The 24,448-nt window shown below is 39.5% G+C and overlaps 1 protein-coding gene across 7 annotated transcripts in view; it reads right to left on the bottom strand.

Moving 5' to 3' along the window:
* MID1 (midline 1) overlaps positions 1-24,448 on the bottom strand; it is a 374,792-nt gene that overhangs the window by 16,870 nt on the left and 333,474 nt on the right. For all 7 annotated transcript variants that reach the window (XM_037157517.2, XM_037157518.2, XM_053655803.1 and 4 more), the window contains 2 exons: positions 15,549-15,676; positions 3,924-4,067 (listed from right to left, as the gene is read on the bottom strand). In XM_037157517.2, the coding sequence (XP_037013412.1) occupies positions 3,924-4,067; positions 15,549-15,676 (272 nt within the window). The remainder of the gene's footprint in view (positions 1-3,923; positions 4,068-15,548; positions 15,677-24,448) is intronic.

The following is a 24,448-nucleotide window of genomic DNA, read 5'->3' as shown; positions in this document are numbered from 1 at the left end:
GGGTTTGGACAGGGTGGGGAGAGGGGTGGGGAGAAAATACAGACAATTGTAATTGAACAACAATAAAATAATTTTTAAAAAGATTAGAAATCTCCATAGACATTATGTAATTCTCCTTCAATAAAGTCAGTTGGGGGGATTAACTAGAATTTATTATGACAAGTGAAGGAACTATGAAATGGAGACAGTAGATTTCCTGGTGGCATAAGAAGCTACAGACAGTTTTTGGGCACTATATCTTTTAATTTACAGTATGCTTTCAACATCTTATCTTTCACTTTAACATCTGCAAAGGATATTCCTCCAAATGATAGGACAGATGGTCAAACAACATTCAAGGAAAGCCTTTCATATGAAGATTGTGTAAAATGCTATCATGTAGATAATCCTGGAAAATTACATTATTGACCTTCATCATATAACAAAAATAACAGCCTTTAAAAAATGCACTGATGGGTGAGTGTAGTCTACATTTTTGTAGGAATAATAACTTTGAATGTGCATGTGCTACCACTGCGGCAAACATAGAGCTAAGGCCTTCATTTTTGTTATCTTCACCATATGAGGTTATAACATTACCTCTTCTTACAGAGGAGAAAAAATGGACTCAAAGGACATTAAATTATTTGCCCCAAATTACAGAGCTAATGCATGTCTCCCTTAAATAGGTATAGTATTAAAAAATAAAAGAATTTTAAAATGCTTGTGTCTCAGTTATCTTTTTATCTAAATTCTTTGTTGCAATTTAATCCTGTAAGGCATCAGGACATTAGTGCATTGGTTTACTGTACATTAAAGAGATGAATAAATCCTGATACCAACAAGCTGAAGAGAGCATCAGGTTAGATGAGAAGCTGTACTTTCATTATTTTCCATTCATCCTGGGAAAGTGGGCCTTTCTGGCATCTGTGCATTAAATAAGTCAGGTCCATAATCTTCATCAAGCCATTTGCCTTTATTTTCTTGGCATCTGGTTTCCAGAAGCAAAATGCCTTCTCTGGAATCACCCAGCATAAAGCTCTGACTCAGTTCATTATGCTTAGCAGTGCTGCTGTTGTTTGATCACAGCCTATTCTTATCTATTCCATTTACATGTCTTATTTTGGTATTATTTTCCATGCCAACAACATGAAAGTCAAGTTAGCAATATTTAGCCACCTGAGAAACTCTACATTTCAAGCAATAAATATCTACCTTTCATTTAGGGGGTGGGGTGAAGAGCTGGTGTTAAGTTGGAGTTCTAGAGTAGATTGCCTTCTGGATCCACTTCCACACTCCTCCCTCTATCCCCGCCCTTAACCATACAATCCTGTAGATCCTCCCATTCTGACTCCAGGCTCATCCATGGGACTTGGTTGGACAATGGTATGTCAGAGACAAGGGCTTGGAAAGCATGTTTGCAATTGGTCCTGTTCTTACACCTTCACCTCTACAATCACCAGGAGAACATGCTTGAAATCGATTGTAGGAAAGAGTTGTGTAACACTTGAGTTGCCCCAGTTACTAGCCTGACGTGCCAGAGCCTAACGAAAATCAGCAAGACCTCTTAGCTAACCCCTAGAAGATTCCAGGTGTACAAGAAATAGACATTTATTGTTCTATGCTACTTAGGTTTTGTGGTTGTTGGCTATTCAGCAAAAACTGACTGATACAGGGCCCATCAGTCTAGGCCAAAGCTATGTGTACTGTCTAAATGCCCACAGTAATTTGAATCAAGAAACTTCAAGACAGACATAACTATCTGTGGTGGACATATCCTTATGTGGCCTCCATAATTCCCACTCCATACTATTCATAACTTTGTATAATTCTCTCTCTTTGAGTGTAGTCAAGACTTGTGACCTGCTTCTAACTAACAGATACAGCAAAGGAGAAAGATCTTATCTTCTTTATCATTCCTGTGATATTACATTATGTGGCAAAGGTGAAGGGAGTTTACAGATATAACAAAGTTCCTAATCAGTTGACTCTGAGTTAACCAAAAGAAAGATTATCCGGGTAGGTGTGAGCTAATCAGGTAAGCTCTTTAAGGGGTTTAGAGGTGAGACACTTGAAGTAGCAAAGCATCTCTCTCTCTCTTGCTTGCATGAATTTCACAACCATAATGAAATAAATTCTGACAGAAACCCGAGGGAGCTAAGTGAATTCTTCTTTAATTGGACCTCCAGATGAGAATCTGGCCCAGCCAACATTTTTATTTCAGCCTTATGGACCCTAAGAAGAAGACCCAGTGAAACTGTGCCCAGAATCCTGACCCATGGAAACTAAAATAATAACTGGGTGTTGTTAAATGTAAGCTGCTAAGTTTTGGAGATGTTCTTACATAACAATAAAAAACTGATATAATTTTTTCTTGATTGTGCAAAAACAACTTCAGAGAAATATAACATTCCTTATGTGGGCTAATAAGCAACTTTTAGGTATAAAATGGCTCCAAATGTTTCTTTTTCTGGTTATATTATTTGCTCATCAACAGATGTTGCTCCTATCAATCCTCTGTGTGTTTTCAGAGAACTTTCTCTGTTTTTGAGTCTGACACAATCCTTATTGACCCTAGTTTTTTTTGCAATAAATCATCCCTCCATTTTGTATCTGCTGTTCTCAGACCTTCATGATATTGTTTTGTGATTGTCTTGGAATTTCTGACCATGTTTTGAATTTCATCTCTTTAAAATGAATGTTTAATAATAAAATCTCTGGTAAGATTTTCATAAAAGCTTCCAAGCCTGGCCAATTAGGGAGTGGAAGGGCAGAGGGTTGAGGAGGGGAAGATTGGAAAAGGGGATATGTGGAAGACAGGTGGAACCATTTGTTGGGCATGGGTCCTTTATACTTTAGTCACTTAGAAGTGGAATATTTTGGCATCTCTTTTAAATAATCTTAAATCAAATTTTTATTTTAAGCATCACATACGTCAGATTTACTTCTGCTAGGAAAGAACAGTGTAGGTAAGAGAGAATAGGTTTATACAATATGAGAACATTAAGGTGATATGGATTTATTCAAAATATTTCTTTGTTGAATGGCTTCTACTTTGACATATTCTATTTTTATTTGTTAAAGAAGTTTTAAACTTGCTCTCCTGAAATGTCAATCCTTCTCATCCTTTGCCATTTACTCAAGTCAAATTAAATAACTCTGTGGGTAGGGAGGAGTGTTTACTCTGTTATGTTCTTTCTAGCCAGCTACTGCCATGTGAGATAATTGAATTGTCTACGATATCTAACAGCTTGTGGGCCTCAGTGAGAGAGAGGCCTCTGTGTTTCGAGTAAGGTCTGCAGGTTCTTCCCAGGTGGAGGCCAATTAGTAACATTTCAAATGATGGCCCTGCTCTCCTTTGAATGAGACCAGGTATCTGGTGTTCTTTGGCTACTCATTTTATTAAATCCTTTTCTTTAAAAACATTGTGAAATAACATTCAGAAAAGTACATGAAATCAAATGTATAACCATGAAATAACCAGAATATAACCAGAAAATGCTGTTAACCCCATGAATCAACATGTATTTCTTCTCAGTGGTGCCACTCCCCTCCCATCCCAGAGGTAACCATCATCCTGACTTTTATTTATAATTTTTCCACCTATATATGCATCTCTAAACAAGACAGTTTATTTGTACTTTTAAGTTATGAATGTATAAATGAAATCATACTGCATATAGTCTTTCTTTTCCTGCCTCTTTCACTTAACAATAGTTTGTAAGATTCATCCTTGTGGTTTACTAGAGATCATTAATTTTCATCACTGGCCACTTATTTTTACTAGTACAGTACAAGTGAGTGCTATCATCTTGTCGGTTATGAAAGGCAGGCCCATAAATATTGTGCATTCTTTGTCTTCCCTTGATGTTTAAATTCAGAAATACAATCTAATCAGAAAACAGTTACCAGACAGAGGAATCAATAGGGTGTGCGATACTCACTAACAACATTGGCTTGTCCAGTGAATATGGTATACTGGAGCTCATAGGAAACCACACTGAATTCATCATCGGAGGTCCAGTGAACAGTGATGGTGTCATAGGAAGCCGTGCAGAGCTCTTCTCTTATTGTGGGAGGGTTGGGAGCTGTGGGCATCAAGAATGTTCATCAATGGAGAAGCATTCACCTCTGGGATACATTTCACAGATGTTTGACAGTCAAAGCAGGCCTTTCTGAACAGGTTCATCAGGACCATTATCTTAGAGATGGTGACCCCAATCCAAACAACATTTGGTAGGTTTGTTATATGTGATTTTAATCAGGACTGTGACTTCAAACCGCCAGTGTGAACTTATCTCAATTTACCCTGAAAGCATGTTTAGAAAATTGAGTAAGCAATACTGTCTCATCCATGAAAAAAAAAACCATGTTCAACAAAAAGTAAACAGGACTTTCAGTAAAGATGGAGGTGTAGGTAAATGTGGCTCACCTCCTTGCAGAACCACATCAAAATTATAGCTAAACTACAGAACAAATATCACTCAGAACTGTCAAAAAATTGAGATGTATAGAAGTCTGACAACTAGAGAATTAAAGAAACCACATTCATCCAGATGGGTTGGAGGAGTAGAAGGGTGGACACATAGAGATGTGGAACAGGCTGATCCTAAACCCACACATGGTGGAAGTAAAATGGAGGGATATCTCAGGAGCTAGGGATCCCATCCCCACACCAGACCACCTAGCCCAGGGTTCCAATGCCAGGAAGACAAGTTGTCATAACTTCTGGCTGTAAAAACCAGTGGGGGTTGGGTCAGTGAAAGAAACTGGGATTCTCAGGCATCTCCTCCTGGAGGACTCCACACAATCCCTTACTAAGACTCACCCCCCTCAGCACCATGAAGGCACCTTGAAGGGCACTAGTGGCATACACGGAAGGAACTGAAATGTCTGGCATCATGGGGAGAGCTGGGGAACAGCTTCCTCCCAGAACCAGATAGCAGCCATTGTTCCTTTTCTGAGCCCTCCCTCACACAGAGCCACAAAGTGGCATCACCATATCTGACCTAGTTCACACGGATAACCCTGCCCTGATGATTACCTAAGGCTCGGCCCCATCCAACTCATGGGCCCATCCAAGCTGGTAATAGTGGCTTTTCCATATGAAGGGCTGGGCTAGATGCAGGCTTCAGACCTTCCTAAATACACTGAAATAAGCAATAGCTCAGCCTAAACCCTGTACCTTTCAAGTGGTCCCAGGCCTGGCACTAGCAGCCATCTACATGTTGCTTTATAACTTATGCCAAGGAGCCCCAGACAGAACACAGGTGGAGGATGACCTTGGCCTGCACCACCCAGCAAACCCCAGAGCCTGCACACCCAGTGGACAGTTACAGACCATGTTGGAGCACAACCTCCCAACTACCTCCACAAGTCATGGAAGAAGGTGATTGTTGGCCAGGGGTCACAGACAGTCCTATCAGCTGCCTGGCTTGGGAAAATACCTCTCACTGACCTGCTGACAGCAATCAAGACTCATCTATAAGAGGAGGGTGTACTCAGCCCACATGAAGGGTGCACCTTGAGTACCAGGCTTGGGGATATGGGAGGCTGTGCCATTGGTCCCATAGGATACCTACTATATTGGGTTACACTATCAAGACAGGGAGTCATAGCAGCTCTACCTAATACATAGAAACAAACACAGGGAGACTGCCAAAACTAGGAGATAAAGTAATATGGCCCAAATAGAAGAACAGAACAAAACTCCAGAAAAAGAACTAAACAAAAAAGAGATAAGCAATCTATCACATGCAGAGTTCAAAACATTGGTTATAAGGATGCTCAAGGAACTCAGTGGGTACCCCAACAACATAAAATAATCCAATCAGAAATGAAGGAGACAGTAATTGAAATAAAGAACAATTTACAGGGAATCAACAGCAGAGTGGATGAAGCTGAGAATCAAATAAATGATTTGGAACATAAGGAAGCTAAAGATATCTAGTCAGTACAGCAAGAAAAAAGAATCCGAAAAATTGAGGATAGTGTAAGGAGCCCCTTGGGACAACTTTAAGCGTTCCAACATTTGTATCATAGGGGTACCAGAAGGAGAAGAGAAAGAATGAGAAATTGAAAAACTATTTGAAAAAATAATGAAAGTAAACTTTCCTGATTTAGTGAAGGAAATAGAAAAGCCCAGGATGCACAGAGAATCCTAGACAAGATGGATGCAAAGAGGCCCATTCCAAGACACATCATAATTAAAATGCCAAAGGTTAAAGATAAAGAGAGGATCATCCTAAGAGCTGCAAAAGAAAAGCAGATAGTTACTTAAAAAGGAGTTCCCATCAGACTGTCAGCTCATTTCGCAAAAGAAACTGTAGGCTAGGAGGGATTGGCAAGAAATATTCAAAATTATGAAAAGCAAGGACATACAACCTAGATTATTCTATCCAGCAAAGCTATCATTTAGAATGGAAAGACAGATAAAGTGCTTCTCAGACAAGGTAAAGCTCAAGGAGTTCATCATCAAGCCATCATAATATGAAATGTTAAAGGGACTTACTTAAGAAAACAAAAAATTAAAACTATGAACATTAAAATGGCAATAAATACATAAATATTAACAACTGACTTTAAAAGCAAACTAAGGAAACAAGCAGAACAGAGACAGAATGACAGATATGGAGAACATTGGGATGGTAGTCAGTGGGGAGGGGGAACTAGAGGAGAATGGGGGAAAAAGTGAAGGGATTAAGAAGTACAAACTGGTAGTTACCGAATAGCCAGGGGGAGGTTAAGAACAGTATAATAAATGGAGTTTCCAAAGAACTTATACCTATTACCCATGGACAGAAACAAAAGAGGGGGGATTGCCAGAGGGAGTAGGAAATGCTGGGTGGAAGGTCAAAAAGAGGGAAAAATTGGGACAACTGTAATAGCATAATTAATACAATTTTAGAAACTAATCAAGATAAACTTTTGTAATTTCATATACTTGGTCAGGGATGAAAAACTTTTTTGGTAAAAGATATGTAGTAAATATTTTAGAATTTGTGCCCTCTGTTGCAACACCTTAACTCTGCTTTAGCATCATGAAAGCAGCCAATTTGTACTCAAATGGACATAGCCATGTTCCAATGAAACCTTATTTACATAAACAAGTGAGGACTAGATTTGGCCTGGGAGCCAAAGCTCACCAACCTTGGAGCTATTTGGTGCCATGTAATTTATTTTTTAATTTTAATAAAACATACCTGGCCAGGAAGCCCAGTTAGTTAGAATGTTGCCCCAATGTGCCAAGGTTGTGGCACATTGGTCAGGGTACATACAATCAACCAATGAATGCATGGATAAGCAGAACAACTAATCAATGTCTCTCTCTCCCTCTGTGTTATTCCCCTCCCTCTAAAATATCAGTAAAAAATTAAATTAAAAAAATAAAACAGAAATGAAAGAAGAACTACCTAACTTGATAAATAGACTAAACTCAGTTCCAAAATAAACATATGTCTAGTGTGGAAAGGGTATCTGCTAACTCTACTATTATTAGCATGTTATTATTTTTTTATTTTATTGAATTTATTGAGGTGACATTGGTTAATAAAATTATATGGGTTTCAAGTACATAATTCTTTAATACAGTTTTACATTTAAAATGGTACCTAATTGGAATAATAGCAGAATTTGTTATCCCACAACAAATAAGCCAAGTAATTGTTTGAAGATTTTTTCATTAAATGTTTTGATTCCTTATAAAAAAACTTATGGACTTCCGCCAAGATGGAGGTTTAGGTGGATATGCCGTGCCTCCTCACACAACCAAGTTTAGGGACAACTAAATATTAACATCAGAAAACACAACCAGAACACGGAAAACTGAACTTTTCGGAAGTCCGCTAACAACAAATTCTTCAGCCTGACCGGTAAGGGGTGAAACCGGCGTCTGGTGAGGAGCTGCAAGGGAGGGCTCGGTCGGTCCCGGGCGCGGAATCCAGACGCGCGAATCCAGACGCACGGGTTCCAAACCCAGGATTGGACCTAGTGAGCGACCGAGCAACCCACCGGGTGAGCGACTGCAGAGGAGACAGTGGGGAGGCAGTGCAGCGAGTTGACTGCGGTTGCCTAATTGCGCGCGAGCGAGGGAGTGGGCGGTTGGACCGGCGCAGCGGCGATACAGGGCGCCGCCATTTCCCCGCTCTGACCACGCCCCCACATACAGCGTCACAACCCAGCGACCTGGGAGTCCAAGGCGCAGTTTCTCACATTTAAAGGGCCAAAACAGACCAAAAATGTCGCAGGGAGACCTCAAAGCCCCAGAGATAAATCTAAGCGACGAAGAAATAGCAAAACTCTCAGACGCACAGTTTAAAACACTGGTCATCAGCTTCCTCACAGATCTGGTTGATTATAGCCACAAATTAGAGAAACATATGAAGGCTAAATTAAGGGAAATGAATGGAATTCCACAGGAAACCCATAGAGATGAAAAGGAAACTGGGACTCAAATCGATGGAGTGGACCAGAAGAAACCAAATAATGGCCAAACAGAAAAGAGTCAAGGAGCAAGAATTCAAGGAAATGAGGAGAGTCTTAGGAACCTCCAGGACATCTTTAAACGCTCCAATATCCGAATTATAGGGGTACCAGAAGGGGGGAAAGACACAACCACCAGTGGAAAAACTATTTGAACAAATAATAAAAGAAAATTTCCCCCAATCTGGCAAAGGAAATAGACTTCCAAGAAATCCAAGAAGCCCAGAGAGTACCAAAAAAGTTGGACTCAAGAAGAAACACACCAAGGCATATCATAATTACATTAGCCAAAATTAAAATGAAGGAGAGAATCCTAGAAGCAGCAAGAGCTAAGGGGGACAATCACCTACAAAGGAGTCCCCATCAGACTGTCAGCAGATTTCTCAAAAGAGACCTTACAGGCAAGAAGGGGCTGGAAAGAAATATTCCAAGTCATGAAATCTAAAGACCTACAACCAAGGTTGCTCTATCCAGCAAAACTTTCATTTAGAATGGAAGGACAGATAAGGTGCTTCTCAGATAAGACCAAATTCAAGGAGTTCATCATCACCAAGCCCTTATTATATGAAATGTTAAAGGGACTTATCTAAGAAAAAGAAGTTAAAGAAACATGAATAGTGGAAGAACAACAAGCTCACAGTTATTAACAACCACACCTAAAACGAAAGCAAACTAAAAGAACAGCTAGATCAGGAGTGGAAATATAGAAATGAAGATCTCAAGGAGGGTTAGCAACAGGGGAGTGGGAGGAGGAGATGGGGGGAGAAGGTACAGAAAATAAGTAGCATAGACAGTAGATAGAAAATAGATGGGGGGGCAAGAATAGTGTGGGAAATATAGAATCTAAAGAACTTGAGACACATGGTCATAAACTAAAGGGGGGTAATGGTGGGGTTGGGGGGGCAGGGTGGAGGGGAATGAAGGGGGGAATAGAACAACTGTAACAGCATAATCAATTTAAAAAATTAATTAATTAAAAAAAAGTAAAAAAAAAACTTATTAGTGTGGCCCTATTTTCTTATTTTTCAATTTATAGGTGGTATTTAAAATTAAGAACAAGACTTCCGCCAAGATGGAGGCATAGGTGGAGACCCTGTGCTTCCTCACACAACCAAGTTTAGAGACAACTAAATAATAGCAACAGAAAACATAGCCAGAACACAGAAAATTGAACTTTTCAGAAGTCTGATAACAACAAATTCTTCAGCCTGACCAGTAAGGGGCGAAACCAGCAGCTGGCAGAGCGGGGTAGCACAGGAAAACTTGGTCAGACGGACTCAGGCGCGCGGAATCCAGGTGCAGGGTTGGACCTAGTGAGCAACCCAGCAAGCGACCACGGGGAAACAGCGAGGGAGCAGGGCTGCGGGTTGACTGTGGTCGTGCATTGGTGCGTGGATAAAGTGAGGGAGTGGGCGACTGGATGAGAGCCAGCAGCCCCAGCGGCTAGCGGCAGCGGAGGGCGCCGCCATTTCCCGCTCTAACCCCGCCTCCACATACAGAGTCACAATCCAGCGACCCGGGAGTCCAAGGCTCCGCTCCTCAGACTTAACAGGCGCGAACAGACCAAAAATGGCTCAAGAAGATCTCAAAGCCCCAGAGCCTATAAATCTAAGCGATGAAGAAATAGCAAAACTCTCAGACACGTAGTTTAAAACACTGGTGATCAGGATCCTCACAGAACTGGTTGATTATAGCCACAAATTAGACAAACATATGAAGGTGAAACTAATTGAAATGAATGGAATTACACGGGAAACCAATAGCAATGAAAAGGAAACTGGGACTCAAATCGATGGAGTGGACCAGAAGAAAGCAAATAATGGCCAAACAGAAAAGAGTCAAGAAGCAAGAATTCAAAGAAACGAGGAGAGTCTTAGGAACCTCCAGGACATCTTTCAACGCTCCAACATCCGAATTATAGGGGTACCAGAAGGGGGAAAGGCACAGCCACCAGTGGAAAACTTATTTGAACAAATAATAAAGGAGAATTTCCCCAATCTGGCAAAGGAAATAGACTTCCAGGAAATCCAGGAAGCTCAGAGAGTACCAAAGAAGTTGGGCCCAAGAAGAAACACACCAGGGCACATCATAATTACATTAGCCAAAATTAAAATGAAGGAGAGAATCCTAGAAGCAGCAAGAACTAAGGGGACAGTCACCTACAAAGGAGTCCCCATCAGACTGTCAGCTGATTTCTCAAAAGAGACCTTACAGGCAAGAAGGGGATGGAAAGAAGTATTCCAAGTCATGAAATCCAAAGACCTACAACCAAGATTGCTCTATCCAGCAAAGCTTTCATTTAGAATGGAAGGACAGATAAAGTGCTTCTCAGATAAGGTCAAATTCAAGGAGTTCATCATCACCAAGCCCGTATTATATGAAATGTTAAAGGGACTTATCTAAGAAAAAGAAGTTAAAGAAACATGAATAGTGAAAGGACAGCAAACTCACAGTTATTAAGAACCATACCTAAAACAAAAGCAAACTAAAAGGGCAGCTAGATCAGGAGTGGAAACATAGAAATGAAGATCTCAAGGAGGGTTAGCAACAGGGGAGTGGGAGGAGGAGAAGGGGGGAGAAGGTACAGAAAATAAGTAGCATAGACAGTAGATAGAAAATAGATGGGGGGGCAAGAATAGTGTGGGAAATATAGAATCTAAAGAACTTGAGACACATGGTCATAAACTAAAGTGGGGGTAATGGTGGGGACAGGGGGTAGGGTGGAGGGGAATGAAGGGGGGAATAGAACAACTGTAACAGCATAATCAATAAAAATAAATTGAAAAGTAAATAAAATTAAGAACAAGATTAACAATCCATCATATTTAAGAAGTACATTTTCCTTTCCCAAGGAAAACATGGTTCTTTGACATTTGGTTGACTTTATCACTGGAGAAGGCTGCTGTTTTATGTCTTAAACACATTCTGGAACAGAGAAGTCTAAATCCTACCAAAGTAATGATTTTAAGTTGACTTCTACTAGACTGATTTCAGTAACTGGTTTTATGAGAAGAGTTTGTAAGCAAGAAAAAGACTAGGCTGTGAGTGCTTTGCATTGGCAATAATATTCTAGATCAGGGGTTCACAAACTATCTCTCTGGGCTAAATCTGGCCCACTGCCTGTTTTTGTAAATAAAGTTTTATTGGAACACAGCCATGCTCATTCATTTATGTATTGTCTATGGCTGCTTTTGTGTAATGGCAGAGTTGAGTTAGCTGTAATCATGTTTTGTACAGCCCAAAATATTTGCCATCTGACCCTTTACAGTTAATGTTTGCCGACTGCTGGTTTAGAGAATCATTCCAGGCCTTTATTTCCACTCTCTGTACACAAGAACCTAACTTCAGATTGACAGCTGTCAGGGCAGGGGAGGAGGCTGGGAAGCTGGGTAAAAAAAGGTAAATGGATGAAACATATATATATGACACATAGATACAGACAGTAGTATGGTGATAGCTAAAGGGAAAGGGGTTTGAGGGGAGGTAGAAGTGGGCAAGGGGGGTGATAAATGGTGGCATGAGTGCACAATGCAGTGTGCAGATGATGTTTTATTAAATTTCACCCTTGAAATTTGTGAATTTCACTCTTGAAATCTGTGTGGTTTTATTAATCAATGTCATCACAATAAATTTAATAAAAAATAACCTAACTTCAAAAGGAGAAACATATCTGCATTCTACAGGTTAGTAGCAAGCTTTGCTTACACTATCACAGAGTTTGTTTGTGCTCTAGACTTTGATTAGGATTAACAAATTCTCAACAAATCCAAAGACGTGGAGAAAGTTTATGAAAATGGTAAATTTAAAACTGTGATTATTTTAATATTCTTCACTTAGCCACCTGAAGACATCCAGGACAAGTATATGAAACAAGTGACTTTCATGACTGCTGTATAAAGTCAGTTAGCCCAGCTTTGTCTATGGGTTATTGAATACCTACATATGGCAGGCAGTGCATTAAGTTGTATATTACAATAAGAGGGTTCTATAGAGCCCTTAAAGCATTCTTTCTGGAATATATATTTATACATTTGTCTCCTGAAGTAACCACATGCAAGATGTAATGTTGTGTGCAGCGACTTTGATGTGGATGAATCAGGGACAGCATTCAGAAGATGCATTCTGTGGGGGAGGCCCAGCTGCATCGTAAAACATGCTTATTGTCTGTGTGGTCCCTATTAGTGTGGGGTCATCCTGCATGGATCAGTGAGAAATACTTACTCTCTCATAATCTAAATAGTTCATTGATTTATTTCTCCATCAACAATTGTGGAAAGATTTTGTTCTTTCTGCATTGCAATATATGATTAAATGTAAAGAAAGCTTATGTTCAAAATAGGCAAGTAGCTGTGAGACACATGGCAGTAGCTGCAGTCATGGGAGAAATGTCACCTCTCTGGGTTATTAACTTGACATACCACTTTAGAGGCATGTCACAGAGGAAAAATCTTGTTTTTACAGGCAGGCAGGCTAACCCTGTTTTGATTAGAAACCCAATGGGTATGTGCTGAAAAGTCAATACCCAATTTACTGTAAATGAGAACAGGAGCATGCTGCCAGTTTCAATATTCATAGCATCAGTACCAGAAGTAGGATTTTCTTGCCTCTATCATAAACATGACACAAGGAATGGTGGGCTAATACTCCACAAACACTTCATTTCCTGCTTACAAATGTTTGATAAACTATTTTGACTTGGCAATATCAGCCAAGCATCATATGTTATGGCCAGAATTGATGTTATGTCTAGAAATGGGCCAAATTTGTGTTTGAAGTTGACAGCTAAGAAGGCATAATAGCAGGTACCCCATATGGTCTTTAGTTTGGCATAAACAGCCATCGGGATGATATATGGTGTTCATGTTACTCATCAGTGCAAACTACTTTCAAAATTTCCCCTTTAATCAGCACTTGGGCATTCACATAAAGATTAGAATGGGCATACATCATTAAAATACTATTAAACAACTATTGAGACATGGGGAAGATATACTCTTATCAATAAGATACTGACTTTGTGCAGAGTGGCCATGAGCCCAGCCAAATATTTTTTCAGTCTTTTCAGCTCTTGGGCATGACCTTGCAAGATGGATCTGACCCATAAGACACAAGTGGAAGTTTGCTAGATGGGTCTTCTGAGCAAGTTTTTTGTTTTCCTGATAAAGACAAACTTGGCTGACAGAGTTTTCTTTTGTCATCATTTCCCCTCTGTTTTTGTGTGTAACTTGAGTATAGTACTTGGAGGTAGAATCATCGTGTTGTAATCATGTGTCCAAAAGGCAACACAATGAAGGTGGCAGAGCAGAAAAAGAGAAAGCATGGGGTCCGAGGTCATCACTGAACTGCTGACCAGCCTTAGGTCACATGCTTCTGCTCTCCTGTTTCTTGATATGAACACTCCATGATGGTTTTAGTCACTGCTAATTTGATTTTTTGTTGTTGCAACATACTTATTGCCAACTGACATAAATAAACAAAGGAGAGTTTTAACAGGATTCCATCTTGAACAACAGCTCAGTCAGAGAAATTTCTACACCTGGACTGTCAAAGACATTAGCCACAAACTACACGTGACTCTTTAAATTTCTATGAAATTTAATAAAATTAAATAAAAGTAAAAACTCACTATCCACATTTCAAGTTTTCCATAGCCCTATGAGACTAGCAGCTACCATATCGGACAGCACAAATACAGAATGTTTCCCATAAAGTGTTAGTAGATCATGTTAGTTTACATAGATTTCAGAGTTAAGAGCTTTAAAAGGATAGCATTATCTTCAGAAATACTTGAAACCAAGTTTGACTCTTTATGGTAAATGATTTGTGAGTTGATTTCTTTATTCTTTAATAACAGTGATATGGTTTGAAAGAAGAAGAATGACATGAGAAGTTTGCGGGATGGCTTGCTTCCCTTGTCAATGCAGAAAGGCTAAAAACAGCACCTCAGGTCCTTGCAAAGAAAAAACTTATCTTCTGGGTACAGTGCTCCTTGAATATAGAACTCCTTGCTTTCTATGCACAGACTATAAAAACAAACATCACACAATGCTTCCTCTCTCCTGCTCTGCTTTCCTGCAAGCACACACACATGGAATTAGAGTGGAGAAGCTGATGCTGCTCTAAGTTAGGGATGTGATCTCTCCAGTGCTACACAGCCTGAGCCTAGTGCACATCTGGCTTCACTGTATCCATAGAACCTTCCTACAGTTGTAGGCACTCGTGGCTTTTGCTAACACAAGCAAGGTCATTTAAACAGTCCACATTCTACTAGTGAATGTTTTCAGTTCCCACTTTAGAAGTTAACAGCAAATAAAAGTTTGGAAGCATGGTTAAGAAAGAGAGCAGCCTGAGGTTTTCTTTTATAATTGTTCCTTCAGTTTTCTAAGCTTGCCCCTCCCCAATCATACCTATCAGAAAGCTCAGGATTGAAACATGGCACCAGCAATTCAAATGTGATTTGGGAATGTTTGCCATGTTGACTTCTGCCAAGATAAAATTCATTCTTTTACTAGAAAGAACAGCAGTCTTTGGAGTCTGTACACATCCAAGCAAAATTCTGATTCTGTCACTCCCTAGCTATCCGACCTCTGGCAAGATGACCTCCATTATTTGCAAAATGAGGATTATAATACTCCAATTTGATGTTACAAAGATTAAACAAGGTTGCAGATACAAAGAACTGGAGCAAGGGTATGTTAGTATCAAAGTTAGCTATCATTATTTTTTCTCTGTGAAGGCACTGTGTCAGATGCCTTGCTGACATGAAATGGAAAATAGCCACACTACCTTCTGCATCTCTGATCAGCAACAAGGCTACTATTTGTATTACCCACACTCTGAGAGTGAGCAGAATGGTAGTAAGAATGTGTTTAATGACTGACACTCTCTTTTTTTCCTGCATCCTCAATTAGTCTTGGACGGTGTTGTTTTGGTTGAAAAAAAAAAAAGAGCACCAGAGAACATTAGACTCCATTCCTAAAGCAGAAGCCTCCATCTCTGGTTTTTAGGGAATTGATTTGGTGGCAAAGTATTTGTATCACTGAATATATACAGCATCAAAAGAAAAAAAAACCTCACAAAGACAATACCTGTAAGGTAATCCAGACATTCAAGCAATTTCTTCTCTCGGGAAAAATCTAAGGCAAAGGTGTCAAATGTGTCATTGAGGTTGATTTCAGGAATTAGAACCTGGGATGATGCAGTTGCCATGGAGACTCTGTAATTTAAACAAAACAACTTTTTAGAAATGTCAAGGTGGCTTTCATTCTATGTGTATAGGGATGAAAAAATCACAGAAAAGAAATAGCATTTAAAAATAGTGCAGTTTTTACATGTGAGCCTTAAAAAGACAGCACAACACAGCAACACAATACAAATGAACTCAAGTTTAAAGAAAAGGCAACAGAAACTGAAAAAAAAAACAACAGTACAATGCTTTCCCCTTCCTTTTTACTATAGAGGGTGGGAATTCCCCATGGAGGTAAAAGAATATTCATATTTCATGTTGCTGTGTATTTAACAGCCTGGCCCCATCACATCTAACCCCAGCAAGAAGCACATAGCTGCAGGCATTTCTTCACACATCTGTCTGGGAAACTGTTTGTTCCTCTCAGACCCGACCATGCCCCACTTCAAAGAGGAGTCTCCAAAATTTCAAACTGCATAAAAGGCAAAGTGAAGATTAAAAAAGAATGTTTCCAGATATTGGATTAGTTTAATCAATTACTAGCCTCTCTCTAAAATAAACATTAAAAAAGGAGTTCTTGTCTGGCTCATTTTTATTCTCCTTGTATTCATTTTCTTGTACCATATTCCCAGCAGATGGCATGGAAAATATTCATGAGCTTTCTCACAAATTCCCCCCATGGACGTACAGTTTCTCCTTTTCATTTAAGGTTGCTAGTTATACTTCTCATTTACAAACCATAAAGCAAGGTATTGGCAAGGTATCAATCTCCTGCTATGGACTCTCAAGTTGATTAGTCAGAACATTTTGACTAATTAAAACATGCAAGTGATTCTCTTAAAAACAAGAAAATTGTGGCATAATATAAACCACTTATAAGTATATCGAACTGTACCAAACTCATAATCTTGTTGATTTTGGTATTTTGTTAAGCTTGGTAAATACCACCAAGTACTGACTATGTGTACTAGGATATTATGTAGGGTGCTGGGAATTTTTGAGCAAAGAAATAATGTTGAAATGATTTAGCTCTAAATCTAGGTACGAATTTTCAAATTAAGGGCATTGATACATTTATACAAGGCCACAAATGTACCTGGCAGAAGCCAGGAGGAAAATTCTAGGCCTGTACTCTTCCATTTAATCTAGAAAAAGGTCAGTCTGGATATCCTCAAAAGATATATTTCCTTTTACATTTCCTAATGGCTCTCACAGCTTTGGATTTTATAAAGACAATATATATATATTTTGGCTATAAAAATTATACTTGTGAGTATATCCACGCAGTAGAATATGATTCATCCATGAAAAGGAATGAAGTATTGCCCTGGCTGGTGTGGCTCAGTGGGTTGAGTGCTGGCCTGTGAACCAAAGGATCGCTGGTTTGATTCCTAGCCTAGGGCACGTGCCTGGGGTGTGGGCCAGGTTCCCAATTGGGGGTGTGCAAAAGGCAACCACACATTGATGTTTCTTTCTCTCTCTTTCTCCCTTCCTTCCCCTCTCTCTAAAAATAAATAAAATCTTTCAAAAAGCTTAAAAAAAGAAATGAAGTGTTGATATATGCTACAATGTGGATGAACCTTGGAAACATACTAAGTAAAAGAAAGAGGCCAAACACAAGGGGCCACACATTATATGATCTACTTGTATAAAATGTCCAGAAAAAGCAATCTCATAGAGATAAAAAGCAGATTGGTGGCTGCCAGGGGCTGGGGTTAGGAAGCATTGTAGAGTGACTATTCATAAGTGTGGGGCGGTGAAAATATTTTGGAATGTTTATGTACTAGATGCCATTAAACTATACATATTAAAATAGTTGATTTTGTTAGGTGAATTTCACCTCAGTAAAAACATACACCTATGAAATGCTCAAAATCCTTACAAATCAAGTTTCTATAACTACATTCTATATGCAATTTAAAAGTTTTTATAATCTCTGGAGCATTTTCAGTGCTGCAGTGGGAGAGAAGTAGAGAAAACATTAACAATGGAATAGACATTGGGACCCAAAAGAAAAGTTTCAAGTGTTTGAATAAGAGTAAAGAATCTAAACTTACCACCTGACCCTTTCATCAAGAAGCAGTGAATACCAGAGTTTTGATTTTGTTTGCTAAATATTGCACCAAAGGGAACTGGACTAATTATTGCGACTAATGACTTAATTTGAACTAATGGATAAAGGTATGGTTGTCAGGAATTTATTTTTTTACAGATGGTTAAACTGTCTTTAAAAGTGGTTTCCTTATGACCCACCCATAAACGGAAAAACTCCTAAAACTCAAAGAGATCCTAGAATTGTTCAACAAATACTAAGCCCTTAAAGTATGCCATGTACTGAAGAGTCCAAAAATATCTGCAATAGTGCAGAAAAGTTAAAAGAAATCCTATACACCTGAAATTAATTCAATACAATATTGAATATAAACTCTAACTGAAAAATAAAATTAAATATAAAAATGCTATAGTGCTATTTGAACCTTTCAAATAATAATTTCAAAGTGAAACCCTGAATCATTCTGTTTCATAATGAACATCAGGGAGAATTGTAATAAGTTATTATGAATTAAGTGCCCAACTTTCGATTGTATCACCCTGCCAATGCACGTGTGAGAGATCTTGTGCTCAATAGGTAAGAGGGTCTCAATTGCTCTGAATAGATAAACTTGCTTTAGCAATTTGTTCCTGTGCAGTGGCAGAAGCCTCTGTATAGTCTCATCCAAAGTAGATTTCATTCCTAAGTTTCTCCTGGTTCTATGGTCCACAAACAATTAAATACAACATGCTTTGGTCAAGTGACACTGTTAAAAATGCCTCCCATTTTGATGGTGGGAACTTTGGGGAGTGGGAACAGAAAGGATAAAAGTTCCTCAGACTGGGAGGCAAAAACTGACAGCAAGACTCTTTGGAGATTACTGCAGCTCTTAACACCAACACATTTTTTGGATGGAAGGAAAGATATTTATATTTGGCTACAATTTCAAATTCTTAATTGGAATGACAGGCAAGGGGAGAGCTGCCAAATTCAACATTTTAGGCCATGTTTTTATTTCCCAAATCCTTGCAGCCCATCTTCTGGTCTTTCAGATAGGTTGCCAAAATCCACCTGGACCATCAGTATATGCCACTTTCTCAATGCCTTTCCTTTACACTCATGTCTATGTGTGTGCACATGCTTGTGGGTATGTGTGTTACATTCTTAACATATTGGGGCAAATAAGGTCATTGTGCTGCAGCTTGAGGCTTAAGAGGGTGAGCTGAACATTACTTTCTGTTCCTATATCCATTTTGGTGCCCCTAATCTCCAAGACACTTGGCTGCTAGCAGCCACATGGGGCTACTTATCCAGAAGGTAGATATGTCTAGAGCTACACTGCTCACAGGGTTTCTGCAAAATAGCAAATGCCAGAGGAAGATGCTCTACCCTTCTCACCTAATATGCACTCCCCACTCTGTGCCCAACCCCTGAGAATGGCACTTAACTGGGCCTCTGTTGCAGGGGGAGGGTCTTCGATGCACATCAGCATGGTAAAACCTGGTAAGGTCCCACAGAAACAAAATGTGGCTTATTTTGGTCACTTTAGGATTTCCCAAATGCATTTGGCTTAGGAACGTTGTTGTTTTAATACTAATCAACATCCTGAAGAACACATTTCAAAAACCATTTATAAGATGCATTCCGATTCTTAGCATCAAGTGACATCTCCCCAGAGCTGACCACTGGAGTTCTTGGCTTTGTATTCTGGAAGTCTGATGGATCCTTGAACTGCTCGTGGTGGTGAGGGTCACAGAGGTCATCTTGTGAAGTTTGAGACCCTCTTAGGAGCTCTGAAATATGGATACTGGGGGAATTCAGTATCCATATTTCAGAGGGAATTTCCTTTTTTAAAAAAAAACTTATTTATTTATATTTAGAGAGAAGGGAAGAGAGAGAGAAAAAGGAAGAGAATCATCAGTGTGTAATTGTCTCTCGTGCACCCCCTACTGCAGACCTAGCCTGTAACCCAGACATGTGCACTGACTGGGAATTGAACCAGGGACCTTTTGATTCACAGGCTGGCACTCAATGCACTGGGCCCCACCAGCCAGGATGGACTTTTCTATTTTACCATGCTCTTGATGAAGATAACTTGCTATTAAAAGTGATTTCAATTTCATATTTCTCATAAAGGGTAGACTAATTTTCTTATGCTTAGATTTAGTGAAGAGTTTTGCTTATTTAACGCAATTTTATAAAAATGCACATATTGTACGATCATACCAAAGACCTATATATTTAGTGTGCCTTGAGAGTATAGTATGTCATACAATCCACTGGCACCCATACAGTGAGTGGGAAGGAAAGGAATTAGCAACTGTTGTACGTTCATCTTATGACAGGAGCTGAGTTAATATTTTTACTACATTATTTCATTTTATCCTTCCAGCAATTATGTTAGGTGGGAATAATCAACTCTGCTTTATAGATTCCTTCACTCATTCATTCATGTCAGACAGTTTGCTATGTGCTGGGGCTACAGTGGTGAAAACAATATGGCTACAGATCCTGCTCACTGGGAACTTAAGAGCAGAAGTACTCACAAGTGTTAAGGAGCAGCCTGATGCTATCTATAATCACCAGTAAGCAAAAACACAGAGTCAAGCACTTGGTTCCAAAGCATATGCATCTCTTACAATGTAAAGCTTGAGACCTTCTCTCCTTTAGTGGTTTTTTGATGTTTCTGAATTAAAGAACTTTCACGGCTTGTAGGTGAATCTAGTTTAAGTGATTTCACAATGAAAAAAAAATAGCATCCAAGTCTGACTTTAGGAAGGTCTGCAGCATTAAAAGTTTTTTGGGGGGGATTTCCACCCTTCAATTAAAAAAAATAAACATGATTCAGAACTACACAGGTGCCAATGCCCAAGGCAGACACAATATGAAGCAGAGAACCAAGAAGTCACATCCTAGAGAAGAACATTAAGTGATGAAGAATAGAAACAGGTAGACAGAGAGACCAGCAATGAAATAAAAACATACATGGGACTTCGGCCAAGATGGAGGTGTAGATGGAAACACTGTACCTCCTTGCACAACCAAATTTAAGGACAACAAAGATTTAGAAACAAAACCACAACCAGAACAGACAGAAAATTGAATTGTACTTAAGTCCGACAAGAACGATCCATTCATCCAGACCAGTAAGAGAGACGGAGTCGGCAGCTGGCAGAGAGGGGTCCCGGCAGGAAAAGGCAGTGGTTGACAGACTCAGGCACAGGGAGGAAACCAGCAAACCCAGTAAGGTGTGTAAGGCAGTTGGCTGACTGCAGACACACATTCGCATGCAGATAAACCACGCAAAAAATGGGCAGTGAGAAAAACTGGGAAACCCAGGGCCCCAGTGACAGGAAATAAAGCTTAAAAGCACCACTTGAAAAGGTGCCAGCTTGTGGGAAGTGGCAGAGGGGACTGAAATCCAAGAGAGCGAGGAAGAAGCACCATTGCCCCCACTCTAACCCTGCCCCCACATACAATGTCACAACCCAGCAACTGGGTTGCCCCAACCTGGTGAACACCTAAGGCTCTGCCCCTCATACATAACAGGTATGCACTGACCAAAAATGGTTCGATCAAAGAACAAATCAAAGCCCCAGAGCCAATACTTCTAAGCGACCAAGAGATAGCCAGCCAACCTATCAGATGCACAGTTCAAAACACTGGTCATCAGGATGCTCACAGAACCGGTTCATTTTGGTCACAAATTAGATGAAAAAATGAAGGCTACACTAAATGAAACAAAGGAAAATGCACAGGGAATCAATAGTGATGGAAAGAAAACTGGGACTCAAATCAATGGAGGGGATCAGAAGAAAGAAACAGCCAAACAGAAAAGAAGGAAGAAACAAGAATTCAAAAAAAAAAAAAAAAGAGGAGAGGTTTAGAAACCTCCAGGTCATCTTTAAATATTCCAACATCTGAATTATAGGGGTACCAGAAAGGGAAGAAGAGCAACAAGTGGAAAACTTATTTGAACAAATAATAAAGGAGAACTTCCCCAATCTGGCAAAGGAAATAGACTACTTCCAGGAAGTCCAGGAAGCTCAGAGTCCCAAAGAAGGTGGACCCAAAGAGGAACACACCAAGGCACATCATAATTATATTACCCAAGATTAAAATGAAGGAAAGAATTCTAGAAGCAGCAAGAGATAAGGGGATGATCACCTACGAAGGAGTTCCCTGATGGGACTGTCAGCAGATTTCTCAAAAGAGACCTTGCAGGCAAGAAGGGGCTGGAAAGAAATATTCCAAGTCATGAAAAAAGGCAAGGACCTACAACCAAGATTGCTCTATCCAGCAAAGCTTTCATTTAGAATGGAAGGGCAGAGAAAGCACTTCTCAGATAAGGTCAAATTCAAGGAGTTCATCATTACCAAGCCCTTACTATATGAAATGTTAAAGGGGCTTACCTAAGAAAAAGAAGATAAAAAAGATGAACAGTGAAAGGACAGCAAACTCACAGTTATTAACAACCACACCTAAAGCAAAAGCAAACTAAAAGGACAGCTAGACTAGGAGCAGAGCCACAGAAATGGAGATCATATGGAGGGTTAGCAACAGGGGAGTGGGAGGAGGAGAGAGGGGGAGAAGGTACAGAGAATAAGTAGCATAGATGGTGGGGAGAAAATAAGGGAAGGGCAAGAGCAGTATGGGAAATGGAGAAGCTAAAGAATTTATGACACATGGACATGAACTAAAGGGGGGGATGGTGGGTGGGAGGGGGTATGCGGGGTGGAGGGGAATGAAAGGGATGAAATTGGACGACTGTAATGGCATAATCAATAAAAATATATATTTATATATAAAAGAAATAAAGACATACAAGGAAGGACTGTACTGATGTACTGAAACATGAAAACATAAATCCAAGAAACATTATGGAATATCTGTGATGCTTATGGCCTGTTCTTACTTAAGAGTTGTCAGCAATGTTATCACAACTACTGATAAAGATAGTTATTATGCACTCAGAAAACAGAGTAGAAAATAACTCATGAATAAATCCAAAGAATTAGTTTTGAAGTGGCAGTGCTGGGATTTGAACCCAAGTTTCCTAACTCCCAGTCCAAGCCCAGTGCCCTTTTACTGCATTTCAGTTGCTGAACAAAGAGAAAGGCTCAGGAATTGATCAAAAGGATTGAGAAATAGAGATGGAGAGAGAGAGAGAGAGAGAGAGAGAGAGAGAGAGAGAGAATGCAGAAAGAGAGGGACAAAGATGCCTAGCACATTTTTATAGGCATTATATATTCAAACTTGATGGTGGTTTATACTTCTCATAAGCAGTAGGCCAACTTTCTTATGCCTAGATTTAGTGAACATTTTGCTTACTTAACATAATTTTATACAAGTTACATACAATCACACCAAGGACTATATATTAGTGAGGCTTGAGAATATGATATATTATACAACTCATTTGTAGAAAGAGAAATCAGTCATGTTTCCGTTCTTGATGAATGGGCTTGTTATAGGCAGAGTTGAATGGGACAAGATATGGCTTGCTATCTCTGAGGGAGATCACACGTGGGCATTCATGCACTTCTGTTGTACTTCAAATGCAGGTCTTCTTTCAGAATGTTCTGTATTAACTATTATGGGGTTACATTTTCTCTTCTCACTAGATGAGAATTTTTTCATTATACTTGATCTAATTTTTAGGGCTTACTGAGAAATGAAGCTTACAGTAGCCACCTCATTTGAATATCTCACAATTTATAGCTGGAGAAAAGTACTCTTGGATCCCAGTTGGAAACTATAATGTATGTATAATTGTCCTGGGTACAATTGTCCTGGGTACACAGCAGTACTAGTGCTATTTGCAATTTTTAATTTTCAGATGAGTATAAAGGAATTGGATACAGTCCAGATGAGAGTAGCAGAGACAATTAAACACTTGGAAGCTAGGAATCATGAAGAAAGAAACTGGTTTCTCTTAGAGAAGGGAAGAGATCACTTTAAGGATAGAAAAGGGATGATAATCAGTTCTTATCCATGTGCTTTGGAAGAGATAAATATCTAACCAGCCACGAGAGGAAATTTTCTCTACTATAAGAAATAACACAGTTGGATACCAGATCAGACTTGTAAAAATACTGTACATTGCTCTCATTGAAAGAATAGTGAAAATGAAAATATCCATGCCTACCTCTATGTGATATTTTGCGAATTAGGACACAGTGTCCAACATAAGCAAGCACTTAATAAATGTTAGTTTTCTTTCTCCTTCCTTGAAGAAATTCAAGTCCTAAGATGGTGAGTATTTTTTTCCTTAGGCCAGGGTTTGGCAAAGTACAGACTGTGGGCCAAATCTGGCCTATTGCCTGTTTTTGTAGGTTTATTGGAACACAGCCACATCTATTCATTTTTGTATTATCTGCAAAGATGGTTGTAGAGCTACAATGACAGAGCTGCATAGTTGTAACCAAGACCTTAGCTTAGCATCACTGAAAGTATTCACTCTTTGGTCCTTTAGAGAAAAAGTTTGCGGACTCCTGCTCTAGGGGAAAGACCAGCATGAATGAGCTGTCTGGGGTCTTCTAGTGATAGGATTCTATTATTGCTTTGTTTAGGGGCAGGTGACTGAAAATTAGAATGAATAAGAAGCCAACACCATTGACATTGATTGGAGATGTGACTAAGGTGGTGTTAGGTGCTTTTCTTGGCTCTACTAGAATTGCTATAGGTGTTTTCATCAGTGAAGGCCAGTAATTTTTATGCCAGTGAAGTATGTGTACTGAAGGAACACTGACCCTGCCAGTTTTACTGCT

Source organism: Artibeus jamaicensis, unplaced genomic scaffold (assembly GCF_021234435.1).
Source record: "Artibeus jamaicensis isolate MK-2021 breed Jamaican fruit bat unplaced genomic scaffold, CSHL_Jam_final scaffold_1283, whole genome shotgun sequence".
Classification (NCBI taxonomy): domain Eukaryota; kingdom Metazoa; phylum Chordata; class Mammalia; order Chiroptera; family Phyllostomidae; genus Artibeus; species Artibeus jamaicensis.
The sequence above is the reverse complement of the archived record's forward strand: the minus strand, read 5'-3'. Positions and strand labels throughout refer to the sequence as shown.